Source organism: Hyla sarda, chromosome 3 (genome assembly GCF_029499605.1).
Source record: "Hyla sarda isolate aHylSar1 chromosome 3, aHylSar1.hap1, whole genome shotgun sequence".
Lineage (NCBI taxonomy): Eukaryota > Metazoa > Chordata > Amphibia > Anura > Hylidae > Hyla > Hyla sarda.
In genome coordinates, this window is record NC_079191.1 from 40,852,456 (window position 1) to 40,874,302 (window position 21,847).

Sequence of the window (21,847 nt, forward strand, 5' to 3'; positions counted from 1 at the left end):
ATCAACTGGCTCCAGAAAGTTAAACAGATTTGTAAATTACTTCTATTAAAAAATCTTAATCCTTTCAGTACTTATGAGCTTCTGAAGATAAGGTTGTTCTTTTCTGTCTAAGTGCTCTCTGATGACACGTGTCTCGGGAAATGCCCAGTTTAGAAGCAAATCCCCATAGCAAACCTCTTCTAAACTGGGCGGTTCCCGAGACATGTGTCATCAGAGAGCACTTAGACAGAAAAGAACAACCTTAACTTCAGAAGCTCATAAGTTCTGAAAGGATTAAGATTTTTTAATAGAAGTAATTTACAAATCTGTTTAACTTTCTGGAGCCATTTGATATATATAAAAAAAGTTTTTTCCTGGATAACCCCTTTAAAAAACACCCACTGCCCTACCCACTGAATGAGCCGATCGGAATCCGATAGTGACTTTGGTCAGCTCATTTTTGGAATGTACCTGGTTTTATTGCAGGACTGAAAAATGTGGTCTGCCCCAGACAAATGACCCGACCGGAATCAATCAAATGAATGGGGTGCGGCATTGTTTATTTTTTATCTTTTCGTTATTTAAATATTTATATTTTAGTATTTGATTTCAGCTAACATCTACCTGCTGTGTTTTTTTTATTTATTTATTTTTTTGTTTTTTTGAAGAATAAAAAAAAAGCTCTAGCAAAAAAGACATATTTATTTATTTTTTTTGTTTTTATTTCATGTGTAAAACCACTCCATTCACAGACATGGCACTATTTTTGGGAGAATAAGGCTAACCATTGTCCCAGTCATGGGAAAGACAATTTTGTTTTGGTATACTTTAACCTAGTAAAGTTTTATATATGGCCGAACTGCACTCCTCACCGCTAATTGTGGGTACCCGGAGGTTTATTTTTTTATAACAATAGTCTTGAATTGCAGGTAGGAAACTCTTATAGTAAAGAAATGTGCGTGCTTTTTTTCCGTAGGTAATGTCTTATTATGTTGTTTACATTCTTACTAAATATCAAAGTATTTTCTTACCTGCATTTTTTATTTAAATATATGTCTAGCTATATACTGTGTATGTATGTATGTGTGTATATATATATATATATATATATATATATATATATATATATATATATAATTTATACAGTAAAATTGGGGCTGAATAAAGAAACCAGTTTATGAAGATCCTTGACCTGTCGGTGCTGTGATTTGTGGACTTTGCTTATATATATATGTGTATATGCAAATATTTATTTTTTAAATATTAATAATGTGAAAAGATGCAAAAAAAATTAAATAAATATATATATATATATATATATATATATATATATATATTAATATTATTGAAGAAAATTTGGAGGGCACTGCTCTATTTCACGTAGTTCAAATCTAGCAGGATAATGGTAATATGTAAGCGGTTCAGTGGCCGTAGCTGCTTTCATTACACATCACTGCCGTGGTGCTAAGTGTCAAAGATACTAGTATGCGTATATAGATTTCATATATATATATATATATATATATATATATATATATTTATATATGAAAACAGAATAAAATGCACTTGCACTCACCGGTCTTTTGATTATCTGTATTCCGGACTATCCATTGTGCTGGGAGACGTGTGGATGAGGGCGCTAAGAGACTAACAGCCGTTTTCGCGCACAGCCGCGCGCTTCTTCCGGCCTCGAAGAGGCCGGAAGAAGCGCACGGCTGTGCGCGAAAACGGCTGTTGGCCTCTGAGCGCCCTCATCCACACGTCTCGAAGAGGCCGGAAGAAGCACACGGCTGTGCGCGAAAACGGCTGTTAGCCTCTGAGCGCCCTCATCCACACGTCTCGAAGAGGCCGGAAGAAGCGCACGGCTGTGCGCGAAAACGGCTGTTAGCCTCTGAGCGCCCTCATCCACATGTTTCCCAGCACAACGGATAATCCGGAATACAGATAATCACAAGACCGGTGAGTGCAAGTACATTTTGTTCTGTTTTCATATATAAATATATATATATATATGAAATCTATCTCAATGTTTCCCAACCAGTCTCCAGCAGTTGCATAACTACAACTCTCAGCATGCACAGACAGCCAAAGGCATGCTGGGAATTGTAGTTTTGTAACTGCTGGAGGCACACTGATACATTTATATGATAGTGTTTGTACGTATAGCTATCTATGCTATTCATCTATATTATTACAGTATCTTAATTATATATATATATATATATATATATATATATATATATATATATATATATATATATATACACCAAAGGATAAATTGGTCAGCACTATTGATCCAAACTATTGTAAAAACCTGGCTTGCAGGTGCAGGCTGCTGGGCTAAATATACAGCAACAGGAGAATACAGCAGCACACTGCTAGCACAAAGATGTAGATGAAACATGAGTATATAGATAAAACATGAGTATATAGATAGAACATGAAAAGCCATACAGCTGTAATGCAATAAATGAAGATATGAAACTATGAAATTATGAGGTACTTAGGCCTGCTGTACTGTTCACACAGAGGCATATTCACAGTGTAGGTTCCGTCCCAGAATGAGGTCACCTTACCGTGGTGGGACGGTCCACGCTATTTGGCGCCAAATTTGCAAGCTAAGTACCTCATAATTTCATATCTTCATTTATTGCATTACAGCTGTACAGCTTTTCATGTTCTATCTATATACTTATGTTTTATCTATATCTTTGTGCTAGCAGTGTGCTGCTGTCTTCTCCTGTTGCTATACATATATATATAACTTGTTCTGACAAGGTAGCATATAGTGATACAGACAGGATGGCAAACTGGAATCTCGCTTGCCCCAAGAGCTTCCAGTCTAATGAGAGATTGTGCAGCGCGGGGTGAAGGTATGCGCAGATCACTGGGCTGTAGGATGTGCTGTAATCTCCTGCACCAGTTCGTTGCTGGTCCCATCAGCACCGAGAAGATTAGTGAGCCTCTTTGATCTTGTAACATTGGCAGATGCTTAGCTCTATGTAGGCTGCCAGCTACAGAACAATAGGGGGATGTAGTTGAGCTCAGCGGTTTCTCTTGGGTTTCACGCTGCCAAAAGCTGACAACTATATGGCTCAGACGCCCCCATCTCTGTCTGCAGCGGCATTACAATAATTCACAAATGCCACCAGCATCCACATCTCCTGTTTTCTGCTCCTAATATCATCTGGTGCACGCTTCCTTGTACGCATGTTAATGCTTTTTTACGGCACCAACATTATTTTTTTGTCATTCTAATTAGCATTTTCTGCTGGGAAGGTCGCTGATTGTTTTGCACGGCTGCATCATTTATGCAGGCTTCCTAATCCGTGAACTATTCGAGCCAGTCCCTTAGTGAAAATCGAAAAAATGAGCGTTATTATATATATATATATATATATATTTTTTTTTTTCCCCTCTCCTCTCTCCTTTTGTCTTGACTTGCAGCCTACAGAGTATTAAAAATTCTAGCCTGAAACCCAGCAGTGTTAACAAGGGGGATCTTTTAAATCAGAATTCATAGGACCGATGATTGATGGCTAGAAAGAACCTCTAATTTATTTGTGCACATTCACGATCTGATCTTATTTTGCAGCCTCTGTTCAGCTGTGGAGGTCACGTCTGGGCCGGGTGATGTACTCCATGGCAAACTGTCTGCTAATGATGAAGGTACGTGGGCGGCAGCGAACTGCAGAGTTACCGTATATACAGGAGAAGAATGCCAAGCGGATGCCGTCTGGCAACACATATTCGGAATATACACAACCGGAGCCCTTTTTACGTGCAATAGTCTCTATTATTTCCTTTTTATGTCCATTGTATGATATTGTTGCTTGTTGTTTTACGTGGGGGTGCAGATTGTTTGCTTCTTTTGAGTCCATTATTGCAGCCAGGGTTTATAGATCATCCATTAGTGCAGTACACAGCTACGTTTATATGCTGCATTAATCTTTTAGTTGCAGAGATGCCCGTTCTTTTCAATTTCCCTCCAGTATTGATATTATGCAGAGCAAAATGATAATCTGATGTGTACAACGGTGGCGCTACCTATCTGTCTATTGGTATTCACCGGCAGAGCCAAGTATGCAGAGTAGCCCTCCAGAGATTGCTGTCTCGTGCCACCTATTGGAGGTAGTGTCCCTACAATTTATAGGCAATATTCATCATTGTGCTCAAATTCATATCCTGCTGGGGTGAAAGAAAAAAACTATACTTACCTAGTCCCAGTCCCTCACCGCTCCTGTTCACCTCTGTCCAGTCCCCGCTCTTTCTGATTCTGAAATGGGCATTTGGTGCAGGTTCTGCCCACTCAGTCAATCTCTGACTGAAGCAGCGTCCCGTCTTTACCAGTAATTGGGTGAGCGGGCAGGTCTTGCCCCGAGTGCTCCTCTAAGAAGCAGGAAGAAGACAGGACTGGATGAAGACAAACTGGTGCCGTGGAGGACTGGGGCTAGGTCAGTATGTTTCTTGTTTTTTTTTCCCCAACACAGCAGAATATGAATTTTAGCAAAATCCTGAATAACCACTTTATTGTGTGGCCCCTTCTAAAGTGCCTTAAAACACAACTGAGGATTATAAACCCAGACAAAGTTACCTATCTATACACAGCGGTTTTGGTGTTCTTGTTAGCTACCAGGGAGAAATTAGTTGGGGGAACTGAGGGTAAAGTTTCTCCTTGTGGAGAACATGAAAAGGTATATGGAGCCTTTCAATGCTCCACTGGGAGAAAAATATGCATGGTATCTGTCGTTCAGAAGAAAAAGAGCCGGCTCTCTAGTGCCACCTGTTGGAGGAAGTGTCTTGCAAGCCAATGTCTTTACTAATAATTCTCAGTCAGCTTTTAAAGCTCTTTAATTCCATTTGGCCTTACCAATGTCTACCTATTCGGTTACCTAGTAAGGCTGTGTTCACATATGGCATGTAATAATCCAAATATGCATTGTCCACATAAAGTCTTCATCTAGATGATCATACACATATTCCTCATGGTAATATTTATGCTGATGTTCCTGGAAACAGTCTATTCAAACAGTTACTCAAACCTACAGCCAGTCCTGACCTCTACTGCTCATCTATGGTAACACGACAAGGCATTCAGAAAGTCTTCACACCTTTTTATTTATATTTTTACATTTTGTTATACTGCAGCCCTGTGCTATAATTTAAAAAAATGAAAAATTTCCCACATTATTCTGGACCCAATAGCCCATGAAATGAATGTAAAAACAGAATTGATGAAATTCTTGCAAATTTACTAAAAATAAAAAAATAAAATAATTTTGCTTGCACTTAAAGGGGTACTCCGCTGCTCAGCGTTTGGAACAAACTGTTCCGAACGCTGGAGCCGACGCTGGGAGCTCGTGATGTAATAGCCCTGCCCCCTCATGATGTCACGCCCCGCCCCTTCAATGCAAGTCTATGGAAGGGGGGGTGACAGCTGTCACTCCCCGATGGAGTGGATTTCCACTGTGGAATTTAAGCAGCCCCCTCCCATAGACTTGCATTGAGGGGGCGGGGCTAAGATGTCACGAGCTCCCGGCTCCAGCGTTTGGAACAGTTTGTTCCAAACGCTGAACAGCGGAGTACCCCTTTAAGTTTTCAGACCCTTTGCTATGCCAAATGAAATTTAGCTCTAGGAGCCTTCTGTATCATCTGAGATGTTTCTACACCGTGATTGGAGTCACCTGTGACATAATTTGGAAAGACAAAGCCCTTTCTATATAGGGTCTCACAGCTGCCAATTCATATCAAAGCAGAAATTAGCTATGGAGTGGTAAAAAAAAAAACTGCCTGTAGAGCTCAGAAAAAGGATTTTTCGAGTCTCAAATCTGGAGAAGGGTACAAAAAAAATTCTACTGCAGTAAACGTTTCCGAGAACTCGGTGGCCTCCATATTTCTTAAGTGGAAGACATTTGGAACAGCGAAGACTCTTCCTTCCAACCAACTAAGTAATCAGGGGAGAAGGACCTTAGTAAGAGGGGGGACCAAGAACCAAATGTCACTCTGGCTGAGCTTCAGATATCCTGTGTGCAGATAGGAGAAACTTCCAGAAGGCCAATCATCACTGCAACCTCCACAATCTGGAGTAAAAGGGGTAGTCCAGGGGACTACACTTATAAGTGTCTGATTGTGGGGGAAGGGGGAGTCCGACTGCTGGGACCCCCACAATCTTTGGAACTGAGCCCAGCTGCTCATCCATCCTCAGAGCAGAGCGGCCCCCATCCTCAGATGACAGAGGGACAGCCCGCCAAACCAATTACCAATTGAGACCCCCATCTCAGCCAGTGATTGGCTAAGCGGGCCGTCAGCACAAAAACTTAAATATTGTTGATTTTTGCATAAGGCTGCATAACAAAATGTGAAAAAAAGTTAAAAGGGTCTGAAGACTTTCCAATTGCTCAGTTTATGTTTACCAATAGTGGGAATTACGGCCTGCTCCAATTGGGGTGGTAACAGCTTTAGGAAATAAAATGCTCCTTCCAATGCTGTTTTTAGGCCAGTCCTATCCAGATGCTGTCTATTTCTTTACACTTTGTGTTCTCTTCCCCAATTCACTTGCAATGTAAACCAACTTCCATGTTACATAATCAGAGTACATGTTTGTGAATATTTATCAGACGTTCTGTGCCTTGTAGAATACAATAAGGAAGATTTACTAATCCTTTCCAATACTTAGGGACAGATTTACTAAGAATCAGCATTTTAGATGCAAGTCTTTAGCTAATGTGTGCCAAAGTGAGTTGCATGAAATGTATTAAAGGGGTACTCCAGAGGGCAAAAATATTTTCAAATCAACTGGTACCAGAAAGTTATACAGATTTGTAAATTTCTTCTATTTAAAAGTGTTAACACTTTTTAAGTACTTATCAGCTGTTGTATGCTCCACATGATGTTGTGTAATACTTTCCAGTCTGACCACAGTGCTCTCTGCTGACACCTCTGTCTGTGTCAGGAACTGTTCACAGCAGGAGTAAATCCCCATAGCAAACCCCTCCTGCTCTGGACAGTTCCTGACACGTGTCAGCGGAGAGCACTGTGGTCAGACAGAAAAGAACTACACAACTTCCTGTGGAGCATACAGCAGCTGATAAGTACTGGAAGGATTAAGAATTTTTAAATACAAGTAATTTACAGACCTGTATAACTTTCTGCCACCTCTTGTGTATGTATGCCAGCACAAAACAAGTCATACCCCAGTAGGGTCACAGATAAGTTTGCAACTTCCAATATCTCATGATTCCTGGACAAGGGGATCACTTTTACCCTTTCACAGCCCCTAACTGAAACATAACATCTAGTGCATTTTATAAATTAACACAAAACATTACTCTGTAAAGTTTTGCGCCCCACCAAAGTAGTGTCATTTTGGGTTTCATTCGGGTGGTTTATGTGTATTTGCTTATTAAATGTTGCAGGCAGCTTAACTACTCCTATAAAGCAAAAACTTATATATTATATATAAATTATATACAAATAAATGTATGCGTATACAGTACAGCTGCCGTAGCTGTACATTAGAGAAATACCTTTTTGATTGGTTAGACCCTTCAAGCTCCACACCTTAGACTCTTCCCCCAGCCATTTACACCTAACCTAAATTTTCCTGGAAAACAACTCTGTGCAAAGGTAAGGGATGACATTCAAAAAGCTCATTTTATTAATAAATATTAGTGCAAATAGGCGGTTTTTATATGTATTTTTTTGCCTCCCGCTATGAAGCTGAAGTCAGTCATTGTTTTCTGGCAGTCATAGGAAATAGAGATGCCTTCCCTCACCTGTTCTGTCATATTTCCTGAACGCTCCTATTCATAAAGCCATCTTTTCTAATGCACACTATGGGATATCCTCCTAAAGAAATTTGGGGACGACATTCCGTGTGCAGCAGGTACCGAGCTAATGAATGGGCAGTCTGACTGTGTGGGCAGGCCCCATCCACATTGACGGCAGTGCAGTTCCGCACAGTATTCCCAGAACCCCATTAGAGACAATAGGAGGCTGCTGCATCAGAATTTCCACCCGGAATTCCACATTGTGCATGGGCCCTGAGTATTTACAGACCGTTTCTATTCTCTAATTGATATTTAAATTATCCGTCACAGTAAGGAAGCAACGTCCTGTCCTGCTCCTCATTTACAGGAAACATATTTTTGGTCTGTGGTTCTACAAGTGTTCACAGAGATAAAGTCTGATATGTCAGTGGTTAGAAAAGGTCTAGAATGGTTTTCCCTCCTTGGTCTGTGGTTTTGTAGAGTCAGGGATCTGGGCTAGATATAAGGAAACCCACTATGGATGGGTACAATATTTGTAATGCTATGTTATGGTCTTAAAGGCCTGTAATATAATCTTTCCTATGATCAGGCTTAAGCTGCTGACGAAGAGAGAGTCTAGTTAAACAGACTTTTATGATATGGTGACCCTTAGTCTTAAAGGGGTACACCCGTGGAAAACTTTTTTTTTTAAATCAACTGGTGCCAGAAAGTTAAACAGATTTGTAAATTACTTCTATTAAAACAATCCTAATCCTTTCTGTACTTTTTAGGGGTGTACACTACAGAGGAAATGCTTTTCTTTTTGAATTTCTCTGATGTCACAAACACAGTGCTCTCTGCTGACCTCTGCTGTCCATTTTTGGAACTGTCCAGAGCAGGAGAAAATACCATAGTAAACATATGCTGCTCTGTACAGTTCCTAAAATGGACAGCAGAGGTCAGCAGAGAGCACTGTGGTCGTGACATCAGAGAAATCCAAAAAGAAAAGCATTTCCTCTGTAGTATACAGCCCATAAAATGTATTGGAAGGATTAAGATTTTTTAATAGAAGTAATTTACAAATCTGTAACTGTCTGGCACCAGTTGATAAAAAAAAAAAAAAAAAGTTTTCCACGAGAGTACCCCTTTAAGTACATAAAGCAGTATTTATGGGACACCAGGATCTCAGGCCATTTACTCACTGTGTTAGCACAGGACCAGATGTATACATGACCCACTTAGGGGTAGGGATGTAAAATTTCAGGAAATTTTTTGTTTTATTCCAGAGGAAAATTTAATTTTTGCAGAGTGGAGTAGTTTTAACTTATTACTGAGAGAAAGAAAATAAAACCCAATGAACTAGTCAGGAAATAGGAAAACATTATGTGTGATGGGGAGAGAGAGTTATTTTTGATGGGGGGGGAGAGAACATGATCTCTGATGGTGGGGAACATAATCTGTGATCGGAGAACGTTATCTGTGATGGGGGAGAACGTTATCTGTGATGGGGGAGAACGTTATCTGTGATGGGGGAGAACGTTATCTGTGATGGGGGAGAACGTTATCTGTGATGGGGGAGAACGTTATCTGTGATGGGGGAGAACGTTATCTGTGATGGGGGAGAACGTTATCTGTGATGGGGGAGAGCGTTATCTGTGATGGGGGAGAACGTTATCTGTGATGGGGGAGAACGTTATACGTGATGGGGGAAAACGTTATACGTGATGGGGGAGAACGTTATACGTGATGGGGAGAAAGTTATACGTGATGGGGGAGAACGTTATACGTGATGGGGAGAAAGTTATACGTGATGGGGGAGAACATTAATAGGAATCAGATAGATAAATGTCAGTTAAGGCCCCGATCTGATAGAACATCAACCAAACAAAACTGAAACCTTTTTCACTGCAGCGCCCCTATAGACAGAAATGCATATTGCTCTCCTTTTATAAAAAAATATTGCATTCTTGCAGGTTCTCGAGTCTCACCTGAAGACGAGCAAAGGTTCTCAGATGCCTTTTAATGAAGGTCAACATGTTATATTGTTTGAATACCATTGTATAAATTATTTATCATTCTAAAAAAACATTTTCCTTACTCCCAATTAAAAAAAAAAAAATTTAAAACAAAAAACAGCTTTGCAAAATATATATATATATTTTTTTTCCAGACCTACCCATCTCTGCTCAGGGGGAAGAACCTGCATTTATATATTGGTTTCACACTGGTAAATAGGGTCACATTTTAGCATTGACCTAACACCCCCCTTCTTGTCCTACTGTGGTTCTACTGAACCAGGATAACCGTAGCAGCCCCCAATGCAAGTGCAGTTCAATATAATCCTAGGGAAACTTTTTGCAATGTTCTTACCGTTCTGGGATGTAAATACTAAATTGGTTACCGACTTGAAATTATCATATATGACTAGCATAGAATTATTTATTTGGTCAGTATTTTCCAACCAGTGTGCCTCCAGCTGTTGCAAATCTACAACTCCTAGCATGCGGCTGTCCGGGCATGCTAGGTTGTTATTTTCTGTCTAAGTTCTCTCTGATGACACCTGTCTCTGGAAATGCCCAGTTTAGAAGCAAATCCCCATAGCAAACCTCTTCTAAACTGGGCGTTTCCCAAGACACGTGTCATCAGTGAGCACTTAGACAGAAAAGAACAACCTTAACTTCAGAAGCTCATAAGTACTGAAAGGATTAAGATTTTTTAATAGAAGTAATTTTAAAATCTGTTTAATTTTCTAGAGCCAGTTGATATATATAAAAAAGTTTTTTTTCCTGGAATACCCCTTTAATCCCTTCAGCTGCTTCCTCTGACTTGTTGATCCTGCAGGAAATGCCTCCTAAAGGGGGGGGGGAGGGAGTCACCCCTGTGGCTTTTGATTGGCTACAATGGGACATGAAAAAAGTTTTGATCTGCCGGGGTCGCTAGAATGAGGCGGGAGTAGAACCACGTGTTACAGATTCAGCTTTTCTTGGCTTGTTCTCCTGATCTGTGGGGGTCTGAGCACTCAAGTGACAGTGCCCATTTAAAGGAGCGGCGTCACACACACAGCGCTGCAGTTTGTGATGCAGTCCGCCACCCCTGTCCACAGGTTGTGTCTAGTATTGCAGCTTGGCTCCATTGAAGTGCATGGGACTGAGCTGCAGTATAACACATGATCTGTGGATGAGCGGTGCTGTTTTTGCAGAAAAAAAATAAAAAATAAATAAGCAGCGTTTTTCAAAACCTGGACAACCCCTTTAACAAAAAGCAAATAACATGGAAACTGGCTTATTTTCTGGCACGTCCCCTTTAAGATGATATTGACAGCAGTACTCTTCTGGTAGCAATATTTTTCTGCTCAAAGAGCCACATTGCCATCTTATGACCATATGGTTTTTCTATGGCGAATTCCTGTCCTTTTATAATTGAGAAGTAATTAGTCCAGTTAATCTCCATCTGGGTTTTGTTTTGTGCATGTTTTATTTTTATTTTTCTTCCGTTCAGACCTGGTGTGATGTGATAGTCAAGGTGTGTTTAGCTGAAAGTATTTCCTGACAATTGCGGATCTATGAGAATGCTTTTGTTGTCTGAGCAAATAGGAAATTACTGCCCAACTTGTGCAGTATGCTGCCATCTAGAGGCCATTAGTTGTGTTGCAGTCGTACAGGTTTTTTTTTTTTCCCTCCCCCAAAAAAGTTTTGCAATGACTGTATATAGCTTGGCGTATGGGTCCTTTTTAGAATGCCGGATCAGAGAGATCAGCGCTCATTTGCAGAGCGTTTACAACACTCTTACGGCCAATTTAAAATTCATTTTTGGCCGCACATTGACAAGGCGACGTCTGCCGATCACAGTGTTTGAGTAGGACGTTCAGGGATATTCCAGGAAAAAAAATTATTATTTTTTTTTTTTTTTAGATCAACTGGCTCCAGATAGTTAAACAGATTTGTAAATTACTTCTATTAAAAAAATCTTAATCCTTCCAATAATTATCAGCTGCTGAAGTTGAGTTGTTCTTATCTGTCTGGAAACAGTGCTCTCTGCTGACATCTCTGCTTGTCTCAGGAACAGCACAGAGTAGAATAGATTTGCTATGGAGATTTGCTTCTACTCTGGACAGCTCACGAGACATGTGTCATCAGAGAGCACTTAGACAGAAAATAACTCAACTTCCGCAGCTCATAAGTACTGAAAGGATTAAGGTTTTTTTAAAGAAGTAATTTACAAATCTGTTTAACTTTCTGGAGCCAGTTGATATATATAAAAAAAAGTTTTTCCTGGATAACCCCTTTAACCCCTTAAGGACGCAGGACGTAAATGTACGTCCTGGTGAGGTGGTACTTAACGCACCAGGACGTACATTTACGTCCTAAGCATAACCGCGGGCATCGAAGCAATGCCCGTGTCATGCGCGGCTGATCCCGGCTGCTGATCGCGGGCGTCCGCCATTAACCCCTCAGGTGCCGGGATCAATACAGATCCCGGCATCTGCGGCAGTTCGCGATTAAAATGAACGATCGGATCGCCCGCAGCGCTGCTGCGGGGATCCGATCATTCATGACGCCGCACGGAGGTCCCCTCTCCTTCCTCCGTGCGGCTCCCGGCGTCTCCTGCTCTGGTCTGTGATCGAGCAGACCAGAGCAGAAGATGACCGAAAACACTGATCTGTTCTATGTCCTATACATAGAACAGATCAGTATTAGCAATCATGGTATTGCTATGAATAGTCCCTTATGGGGACTATTCAAGTGTAAAAAAAAATGTAAAAGTAAAATAAAAGTGAAAAATCCCCTCCCCCAATAAAAAAGTAAAACGTCCGTTTTTTCCTATTTTAATCCCCAAAAAGCGTAAAAAACATTTTTTATAGACATATTTGGTATCGCGCGTGCGTAAATGTCCGAACTATTAAAATAAAATGTTAATGATCCCGTACGGTGAACGGCGTGAACAAAAAAAAATTTAAAAAGTCCAAAATTCCTACTTTTTTAATACATTTTATTAAAAAAAAATTATAAAAAATGTATTAAAAGTTTTTTATATGCAAATGTGGTATCAAAAAAAAGTACAGATCATGGCGCAAAAAATGAGCCCCCATACCGCCGCTTATACGGAAAAATAAAAAAGTTATAGGTCATCAAAATAAAGGGATTATAAACGTACTAATTTGGTTAAAAAGTTTGTGATTTTTTTTAAGCGCAACAATAATATAAAAGTATATAATAATGGGTATCATTTTAATCGTATTGACCCTCAGAATAAAGAACACACGTCATTTTTACCAGAAATTGTACGGCGTGAAAACAAAACCTTCCAAAATTAGCAAAATTGCGTTTTTCGTTTTAATTTCCCCACAAAAATAGTATTTTTTGGTTGCGCCATACATTTTATGATATAATGAGTGATGACATTACAAAGGACAACTGGTCGCGCAAAAAACAAGCCCTCATACTAGTCTGTGGATGAAAATATAAAAGAGTTATGATTTTTAGAAGGCGAGGAGGAAAAAATGAAAACGTAAAAATTAAATTGTCTGAGTCCTTAAGGCCAAAATGGGCTGAGTCCTTAAGGGGTTAAAGGGGTACTCCACTGGAAAAAAAATTTTTATAAATCCATTGGTGCCAGAAAGTTAAACAGATTTGTAAATTACTACTATTTAAAAATCTTAATCCTTTTAGTACTTATCAGCTGCTGTATGTTCCACAGGAAGTTCTTTCTGTCTGACCACAGTGCTCTCTGCGGACACCTCTGTCCATTTTAGGAACTGTCCAGAGTAGAAGCAAATGCCCATAGCAAACCTCTCCTGCTCTGGACAGTTCCTAAAATGGACAGAGGTGTCAGCAGAGAGCACTGTGGTCAGACTAGAAAGGAAATTCAAAAGGAAAAGAACTTCCTCTGGAGAATACAGCATCTGATCAGTACTAGAAGGATTAAGATTTTTTAATAGAATTAATTTACAAATCTGTTTAACTCTCTGGCAACTTTCAGTTTTCCAGTGGAGTACCCCTTTAAAGCTAGGGCTACACTGCAACTTTATGTATCACCTTTAATTGATTTTAACTGTTAAGTGACCACTGGAGTCCACAAGATTACATATAATTAGAGATGAGCAAATTTCATTGTTCCAATACGATTTTGATAAGAATTAAAAAAAAAAAAAAAAATCATCAGACTCCTCCATATCCTAATTGATGAAGTTGGAAGCATCAACATCCTTACAATCATCCATAGATAAGGAAGGGACCCTGATTAGGGGCCTAGAGACAGGTCTGGAGTAGGGATTGACCAATTATCGGTTTGTCCGATATCGGCCGATAATCACGATTTTGGGCGTTATCGGTATCGGCAATTACCTTGCCGATAATCCGATAATGCCCCGCGACCGCCCCCCACACCGCCCCGTGACCGCCCAAAAACCGACCCACCCCACTGCACCGCGTCGCACACCGCACCGCCCCGCCCCATTGCCTCCCCCATCCCCAGTTTTATAATTACCTGTTCAAGCTACTTCTGGCTCCTGCTGCGTCCTGCGTTATGCTGTGCGCAATGATGAGTGACGTGACGAGACGTCACCGTTAGTGCGCACAGTGACAGCTCAGGAGGACGCCACCGGAGCCAGATGTAGAGTGGACCCCGGGAACAGGTAATTATAAAACTGGGGATGGGGGAGGCAATGGGGGCGGTGCGGTGGGGGGTGCAACGCGGGGTGTGGGGGGTGCGGTGCGGCAGTGGGGGGGGGGGTCGGTGGCGGTGATAGGACTCAGGAGGCAGGGGGGGAGAAGCGGGTGGCACCGCAAAAGCCGCTGCAGTTCATTGATTTAAAGCGCCCGCTTTAAATCGGTGATCTGCAGTGGTGTCGCGGGGGGATAAATAGCTGATAACTTATACCGGAATATCGGTATAAGTTATTGGCTATCGGCCCTAACCTCCACCGATTATCGGTATCGGCCCTAAAACGATATCAGTTGATCCCTAGTCTAGAGTAGCTGGGGCAGTGGTCTCCAAACTGTGGACCTCCAGATGTTGCAAAACTACAACTCCCAGCATGCCCGGACAGCCGTTGGCTGTCCGGGCATGCTGGGAATTGTAGTTTTGCAACATCTGGAGGCCCACAGTTTGGAGACCTCTGATCTAGGAGATCTTCTAGAGAAGGTCATTGGAGTGGCTGGAGCTCCAAACATGGCCCTGTGGTGTAATAAGAGACAATCATTAGGATTATATACTTTACTCAGGTCCAAATTAGCACCACAGGGTGAATGAGGATTTGACCATATGGGATTCTGCTCCTACCTGCTCTGTAGTATTGAATGCCAGATATGTTGGTGAGAGAACCCATAGTAGTACAATGGATATTATACAAGACCAATAAGAGCCCCTGCGAATGCAACAGCTACTTTACTTATGTTAGTGCCTATCCACCGAAACACGAAAATAAAAATACATATTGGGGGAGATTTATCAAAACCTGTGTAGAGGAAAAGTGGTGCAGTTACCCATAGCAACCAATCAGATAGCTTCTTTCATTTTTAAAGAGGCCTCTGAGAATTGAAAGAAGCGATCTGATTGGTTGCTATGGGCAACTGCACCACTCTTCCTCTGCACAGGTTTTGATAACTCTCCCCCATTATGTGAAACCAGACCCAATGATGGATGGAGACCTGGAGAATTGCCAGTCCAAATACCAAGGAACCTTCTAACCCTGCCTAGATAAACAGCAGCAGTACAGGACATACCATCAATACCTGTATAGTGTGTGTGTATATATATGTATATATATAATAGTACTGGGATAAGGTAACTGTATAGAAGAAAAACATTGGGGATTACAACCTGTAGGGCTACAAGAAAGTGCTTTGGAGAATACTGCTTAAATTGATACTCCACCATACACACAGTCTATTTTCTATAGAATGTAGTCTTAAAGGAGTAGTCCAGTGCTGAAAAACGTATCCCCTATCCTTCAGATCGCGGGGCGTCCGACTGCTGGGGCCCTCTGCGATCTCCTGTACGGGGCCCCGGCAGCCCACGGGAAGGGGGCGTGTTGACCAACGCACGAATGATGGCTGACACGCTCCCTCAATACAATTCTATGGCAAAGACAGAACGCTGCCTTCGGCAATCTCCAGCTCTGCCATAGAATTGTATTGAGGGGGCGTGTCGTCCGCCGTTTCGTGCGGTGGTTGACACCCGCTATCTGGCCATCGAGCCGGAGCCCCGTACAGGAGATCGCAGGGGGCCCCAGTGGTCGGACCCCCCGCAAGCTGTAACTTATCCCCTATCCTTAGGATAGAGGATAAGTTTGTCAGCACAGGACTACTCCGTTAAGGTGCATTCACACCACGGTTTATGTATATGGTGGCCGTGTATGGTTTTAGATTATAAAACCACATAGAACCGTATTTGTTGCTCAACACCCCACCTCCAGAGTCTATATATGACTATAAGCTGTAATATTACTCTCTAGAAATGCATCTAGACTCCCCCAGATCTCTCTTGAGTTTATCATGACCACTTCCTCTGCGAGAAAGTTTTACAGTCTCACTGCTCTTACAGTAAAGAACAGGAAGAACTGTAGTGTCCGCTCATCGCCAAAGGCCGATCGCCCACACACCTGTGCTCATCGGACCCGCCGGTCCTGCCCTGGCTCCAACAACACAGCAGAAGTACAAAGTTGTCCGGCACCAGGTATGTTTAAGATCACTTCTTTATTCATGCCATAGCAAGGAAGCACATGTACAAGATAGGGCTATCCATGAATAAAGAAGTGATCTTAAACATACCTGGTGCCGGACAACTTTGTACTTCTACAGTAAAGAACCCCCAACTTTGAAGATGATGAAGCCTTCTCGTAGAGGACGTCCATTCTAAAACGCAACTGTCATGAGTTTTTAGCCCCCCAGACTACTACAATGTTGTTACAGATGTCCATAACGTGAGTGTAACCATACCTTTTATGGGTTTTCCATCTTTTTTATAACTTATAAAATACATTTATCCAGCAATCAGGCACAGTCGGATAGGCGTGGCTTGGGGTTCGCAAAGCCCTGCCGCCGACACTCCTATCCTCTCCTTTCAGGGCTGGGATCACTGTGTAGTAAGACGCAGTGCATCCACAGCGCATCCACAGCGCATGCGCCCCTCCTGACGTGCGCGCGCCACCGCCCTGCATTGACAGAGAGAGTGCTCGCTCCCACTGTCTGTGCGCTCACTGTGCAGTATTAGAGGAAGGGAGGAGCGCATGAGCTGTAGATGTGCTGCGTCTGACTACACAGCAATCCCAGCGCTGAAAGGAGAGTATAGGCGTGGCAGCGGCGGGGCATTGCGAACTGTAAGCCACGCCTATCCGACTGTGCCTGACTGCTGGATAAATTTATTTAATATGTTATAAAAGAAGAAGGTAAAGTAATAAAGGTATAATTACACTCTTTATGGACATCTGTAACAACATTGTAGTAGTCTGGGGGCTAAAAACTCATGACACTTGTGCTTTAAAATGGTTATCAAGGTTCCCTAGGTATAAAAAGACCTCTGTACTGTGCATTCATGTCACCCTTCTTTGCACAGACTCCAGTTCTGTCTTTTCCCCCTTTTATATACAGAAGCTTGAAATTGTACACAATATTCCATCTGTGGAGGGCAAAACTCTGTTCTTGTCACCAGCTTCAATGCCTCTCTGGATGCATCCTGTAACTTTATCAGCCTTGACATGCGCCTTCCGGCCCTGGTCTTATTAGGAGTTTTCAGCATCTGGGTTTGAATAAGAATGCAAGCAGAGATCTTGGTAAGGGATTGATAGACAACCATATATACATATGTAAAGAGGACAAACATCCTTGGTAGCGCTGTGGTCTCAGGTATAAATTATTCTCCAGACACGTTGGACTTAAATGAAATTAAAGTCCGTTTAGTTAAGAAAAAAAAATTGTTGCTATGACATGTTTTAGAGGTACAACCTCCTTCCTCTGATTGCAAATATACCTGATATATCTGCAAGCTGAGGAAGGAGGTTGTACCTCTGAAACTAGTCGTAGTATCTCTTTTTTTTATTAAATAAATGGACTTTACTTTTATCTAAGACTTAAGTGCCTGGAGAATAATTTATACCTGAGACCACAGCGCCATCAAGGATGTTTTAACTCTCTCTTTTAAGCATATTTCTGGATTCCGTTAACCTGCTATTACCCGTCCTAGCTGTGTTTCCAGTTTGGCGTTATAGGTGTATATTTATATCTGTTATCTTTTATATCTTTTATGCATTCTTCTTTTACAAACCATATATTTAAATTATAAAGTTCTGTATACTTACGAGTAGCCCCTTAGTTGCTGAAATAGATTTGTAATGGCACAGATACCTGTTATGAGGAGAGTAAGGGGGGGACATAGATATCCTTTGGAGCTGGTCAGGTGGCGCATCTGGCTATAAATAAGTATGGCATGCTATGTCATTATGGCATGCTAAAACTGGCACTAATGGAGTATATTTGTTCTATGGGGCTGTTGAAAGCAAAAACATAAATGTAAATAAGGGGGCAAAGGCCAGCCGCATGTCTGCCTTTATATAGATATTTGGCTAATAATGCCATAAGGGACAACAATTATTATAATGATGTCAAGGCTTGGAGAGAATATAGTATATCTGTTGTTCCACTTGCTTTATGCACATCTGAAGGAAAGTTTATAATTGGTTCTGTAATTATACGACAATGAGACCATTATCCCTATAAAATCTGTGTATCACATGGTAGGGTGGTGGGTGTTAAATGGGTAGAAGGTAAGATGAAGCCCTTGATTCTCCCCTCCTCAGTAATCACACAGTGTGCCAATCTCCAAGGACCTAATATCAGATGGTAAATGAGGCAATTTATCCAGATAAAAAAAATGGAATTTCCCAATTAAAATAAATAACACAATTTATGCTTTACCACATCAGAATGTTGGTGACGTACAAAAAAATCAAGATAAAAAACACATCACCCCCAGATGATATTTAAGGAGTAGTTTATTGTTTCTTGGTGGGCCAAGATACAGAACGTCACTTTTTTGGGCAGGTATCTCTGTTGAGAGTGTCATTTTTGCTTTTCCTCTCCCACAAGGTTTAGGTAGGAAGACCGGGAAATGCTTTAAAGGGTTACTCTGCCCACAGACTTATGCCCTATCCTTTGGATAGGAGATAAGATGTCTCATTGCGGGGGTCCTGCCGCTGGAACCACCCAAATCTCTGTGCAGAACCCATGCCGCACCTGGCATTCTAAACGGTATGTATAGGTGGCCGTCATGCCATGCCCCCTCTTGACATCACACCACGCCCCTCCATTCATGTCTATGGGAGGGGGTGTGACGGATGTCACGAGGGGGCATGGCGTGACACCATGTCTCCGGTTGCCCAAACCTAGCGTTCTAAACATACTGTTTAGAATGCCGGGTGCTGCATGAAGATCGCAGGGATCCCAGTGGTGGGACCTCCACGATCAGACATCTTAAAAGTGGTGCAAGATGTCTGTGGGCGGAGTATACCTTTAAGAGGGTCTACTACAAGTTTCGGGAAAAGTAAACCACTGGTATTGTCGAATAGAGACATTATTGTATAATGAAAGCTACCGTTAGTATCTTGATGTGCTTCATAATTTGCCAGGATAATATTTTCCATTTGATATGCAAATGAGCTCTTTGTACTGGGGTCGTGGCCTCCTATAGTCACGCCTGACCTAGAAGAATGTAGAGGAGGAGATTAACGCTGTCCGGGCGGGCATGGCAGTGCTCCCAGAGATATAGTCACGACCCCAGTGCACCATAGAGCTTACTTGCATGATTGAGTGCTGTTGACTTTAGCACTTTACAAAAGAACTTAGGGGTAGTATTTTTTTTGACAACCTCGGAGTCACCAGTGCAGGCAGTAGGGAATGCTAACAAAATGCTGGGCTGCATAGCTAGAGGTATAACCATTAGGAAGAGAAGAGGGTGATTGTGAACCCGCTGTATAGAGGCCGAGTGATATCACATCAGATACGCCTCCTCCCAAAGATATGAATGGAGGGGCGTGGCCAGTCATCCGTCACGGAGCGGAGTGCTGCGCCAGAGATCACACCTCTTATCCCCTATGCTTTTTTCTTTTTTTTGGCTTAAGTGTGCCTGGTTTATCGAAACGGTGCACAGACTTAAATTTTGAACGTATGAAAAATCACCTCAGAACTCGCTGTAAGATGTCACTTTTCTAAGTGATATGAATTTGCTCCTTTTTAAAAAAGATGCAGTTAATAAATCTCGTCCACTAGTCAAGAATGAAGCACTGCATTTCACACTCACTTTTTGCCAAACTTGTCTATTTAGAAATTGCCAAAAAATTTTGCTCAAAAACTAACTGGGAAAAAAATCTGTATAAACTGGGGGTAAGAAGGGAAAGTGGGGACATAATCAAAACATTTAAATATATTAAAGGGCTAAAAAGGTTCAGGAGGGAAGTCCTTTTGATAATAAACACAAGAACAAGGGGGCACAATCTGAGATTAGAGCACATCTGTGTTGGCACTCCACAGAATCTGTTAAAGAGTAGGGTCACATGTAGCGCATCCGCAGCATTTGATGCCGCGGATGCGCTGATGAGATCCCTAGAGGGAACCTCCTGCTGTGCCCATGTGTCCTACGTTCTCTGCTCATGCATGCGCAGTTTACTCTAAGACATTGCAGCTGCTCTCAGCCTAGGTCAGGGAGCATGGGGATTGACTGCGATGTCTGTGAAAAACTGCGCGTGCGACTCGTAGGATTGCTGCTAAGAACAGACCACGCAGGACACATGGGCACAGCAGGAGGTTACTTTAGGGGTGGCCATCAGCACAAACACTGCGTCAAATACACTGCGGATGTGCTATGTGTGACCCTACCCTAAGAGTGAAAAAAGTGAGCTGAATGATTCGTTGTACATCTGACACCAAGAGTTCCCAATGGATCCCATTTACTTTAATGAGGTCCGTCTGGTTTTCAGTCTGGTGTCCGTTGTTTTGCAGGATTTTAGCGCAGAATAAATTACTTCTAGCAGTATTCTTATATCCACTCAAGTCCCGCCATGTCTTCAGATTCCTCAAATGGAGCTCCAGTGCTAATGTGAATGAGGCCCTCGTTGGGGGAAAGATCAGGAGTAACTGATGAATTTTATGGGTTTACTAGCAGGAAACATGGAATAGCTGCCTATAGCAACCAGATTCCTATTTGAAAGTGGGAAAAAAAATCTGATTGGACTGATGGGGAAATTCCTCCATTGCACTGGTTGTAGTAAAGCCGTTTCCCATTTAATACGGCCATGTCCGATACATAAGGCTGCATGAACCCGTCTGGTATATTGAATGATGACTTAATGTCCTGGGCATCATAGATAAAGTACTAACGCTTTGTCTTCTCTTCCAGGACTACGCTCTCGCAGTAGACGCCTATCACACAGTCATAAAGTATTATCCGGAGCAGGAGCCGCAGTTGCTGAGTGGCATCGGAAGGATTTTTCTTCAGGTAAATGCAGAAAAGCCAACCAATGAATTCTCCTTTTTTTTTTTTTTTTTTTTAAGTTACGTGGTCATTAAATAAAATAAAATACCGGGGAAAAAAAGTCATTGGGGATCTCATTTGTTCTAGTGTCCATCCTGTAAATTGGATATTAGCATTATTAGGTGATGATTAGTGTCTAAAGATGATGTGAGGATGCCAGGTAGGAAGCACACGGGAGACAGAGAATGCTCCTAGTGGGGAATGAGAAGGAGAGTCTGTGCGGTATACCATATTACAGAAAAGTCTAAGCCCAGGGCTTAGGAATCTGCACTATAATTCCCTTGTCAGAGCTGTTCTAGTTTCTTACACAGGTTGGCATATCAGTCCTGACAGGTGTCTAAAATATCATGTATTACTGTGTGAATGTAATAGGCCTTCAGCTGACTGTGACCTTCTTGGCTGCATCGGGCCATACGAGGCCACTGTCTTCATCAGAGTCCAGCGTGTATGTGTGTTGACCAGGATCATCACTCGCTTTGGCCCTTTGGGGATAAGATGTCTGATTGCTGGGGGCCCGCTGCTGGGGCCCCCGCGATCTCCTTCAGCACCCAAAACCAGTGTTCTAAACAAACTCTGGGTTCCTGTGGAAGTGGTTG

The 21,847-nt window shown here is 41.9% G+C and overlaps 1 protein-coding gene across 2 annotated transcripts in view; it reads left to right on the forward strand.

The window, feature by feature from the left end:
• Positions 1 to 21,847, forward strand: part of TRAPPC12 (trafficking protein particle complex subunit 12) — a 172,695-nt gene that overhangs the window by 131,739 nt on the left and 19,109 nt on the right. For both annotated transcript variants that reach the window (XM_056564093.1, XM_056564092.1), the window contains exons 8-9: positions 3,575 to 3,648; positions 21,117 to 21,215. In XM_056564093.1, coding sequence (XP_056420068.1) covers positions 3,575 to 3,648; positions 21,117 to 21,215 — 173 coding nt within the window. The remainder of the gene's footprint in view (positions 1 to 3,574; positions 3,649 to 21,116; positions 21,216 to 21,847) is intronic.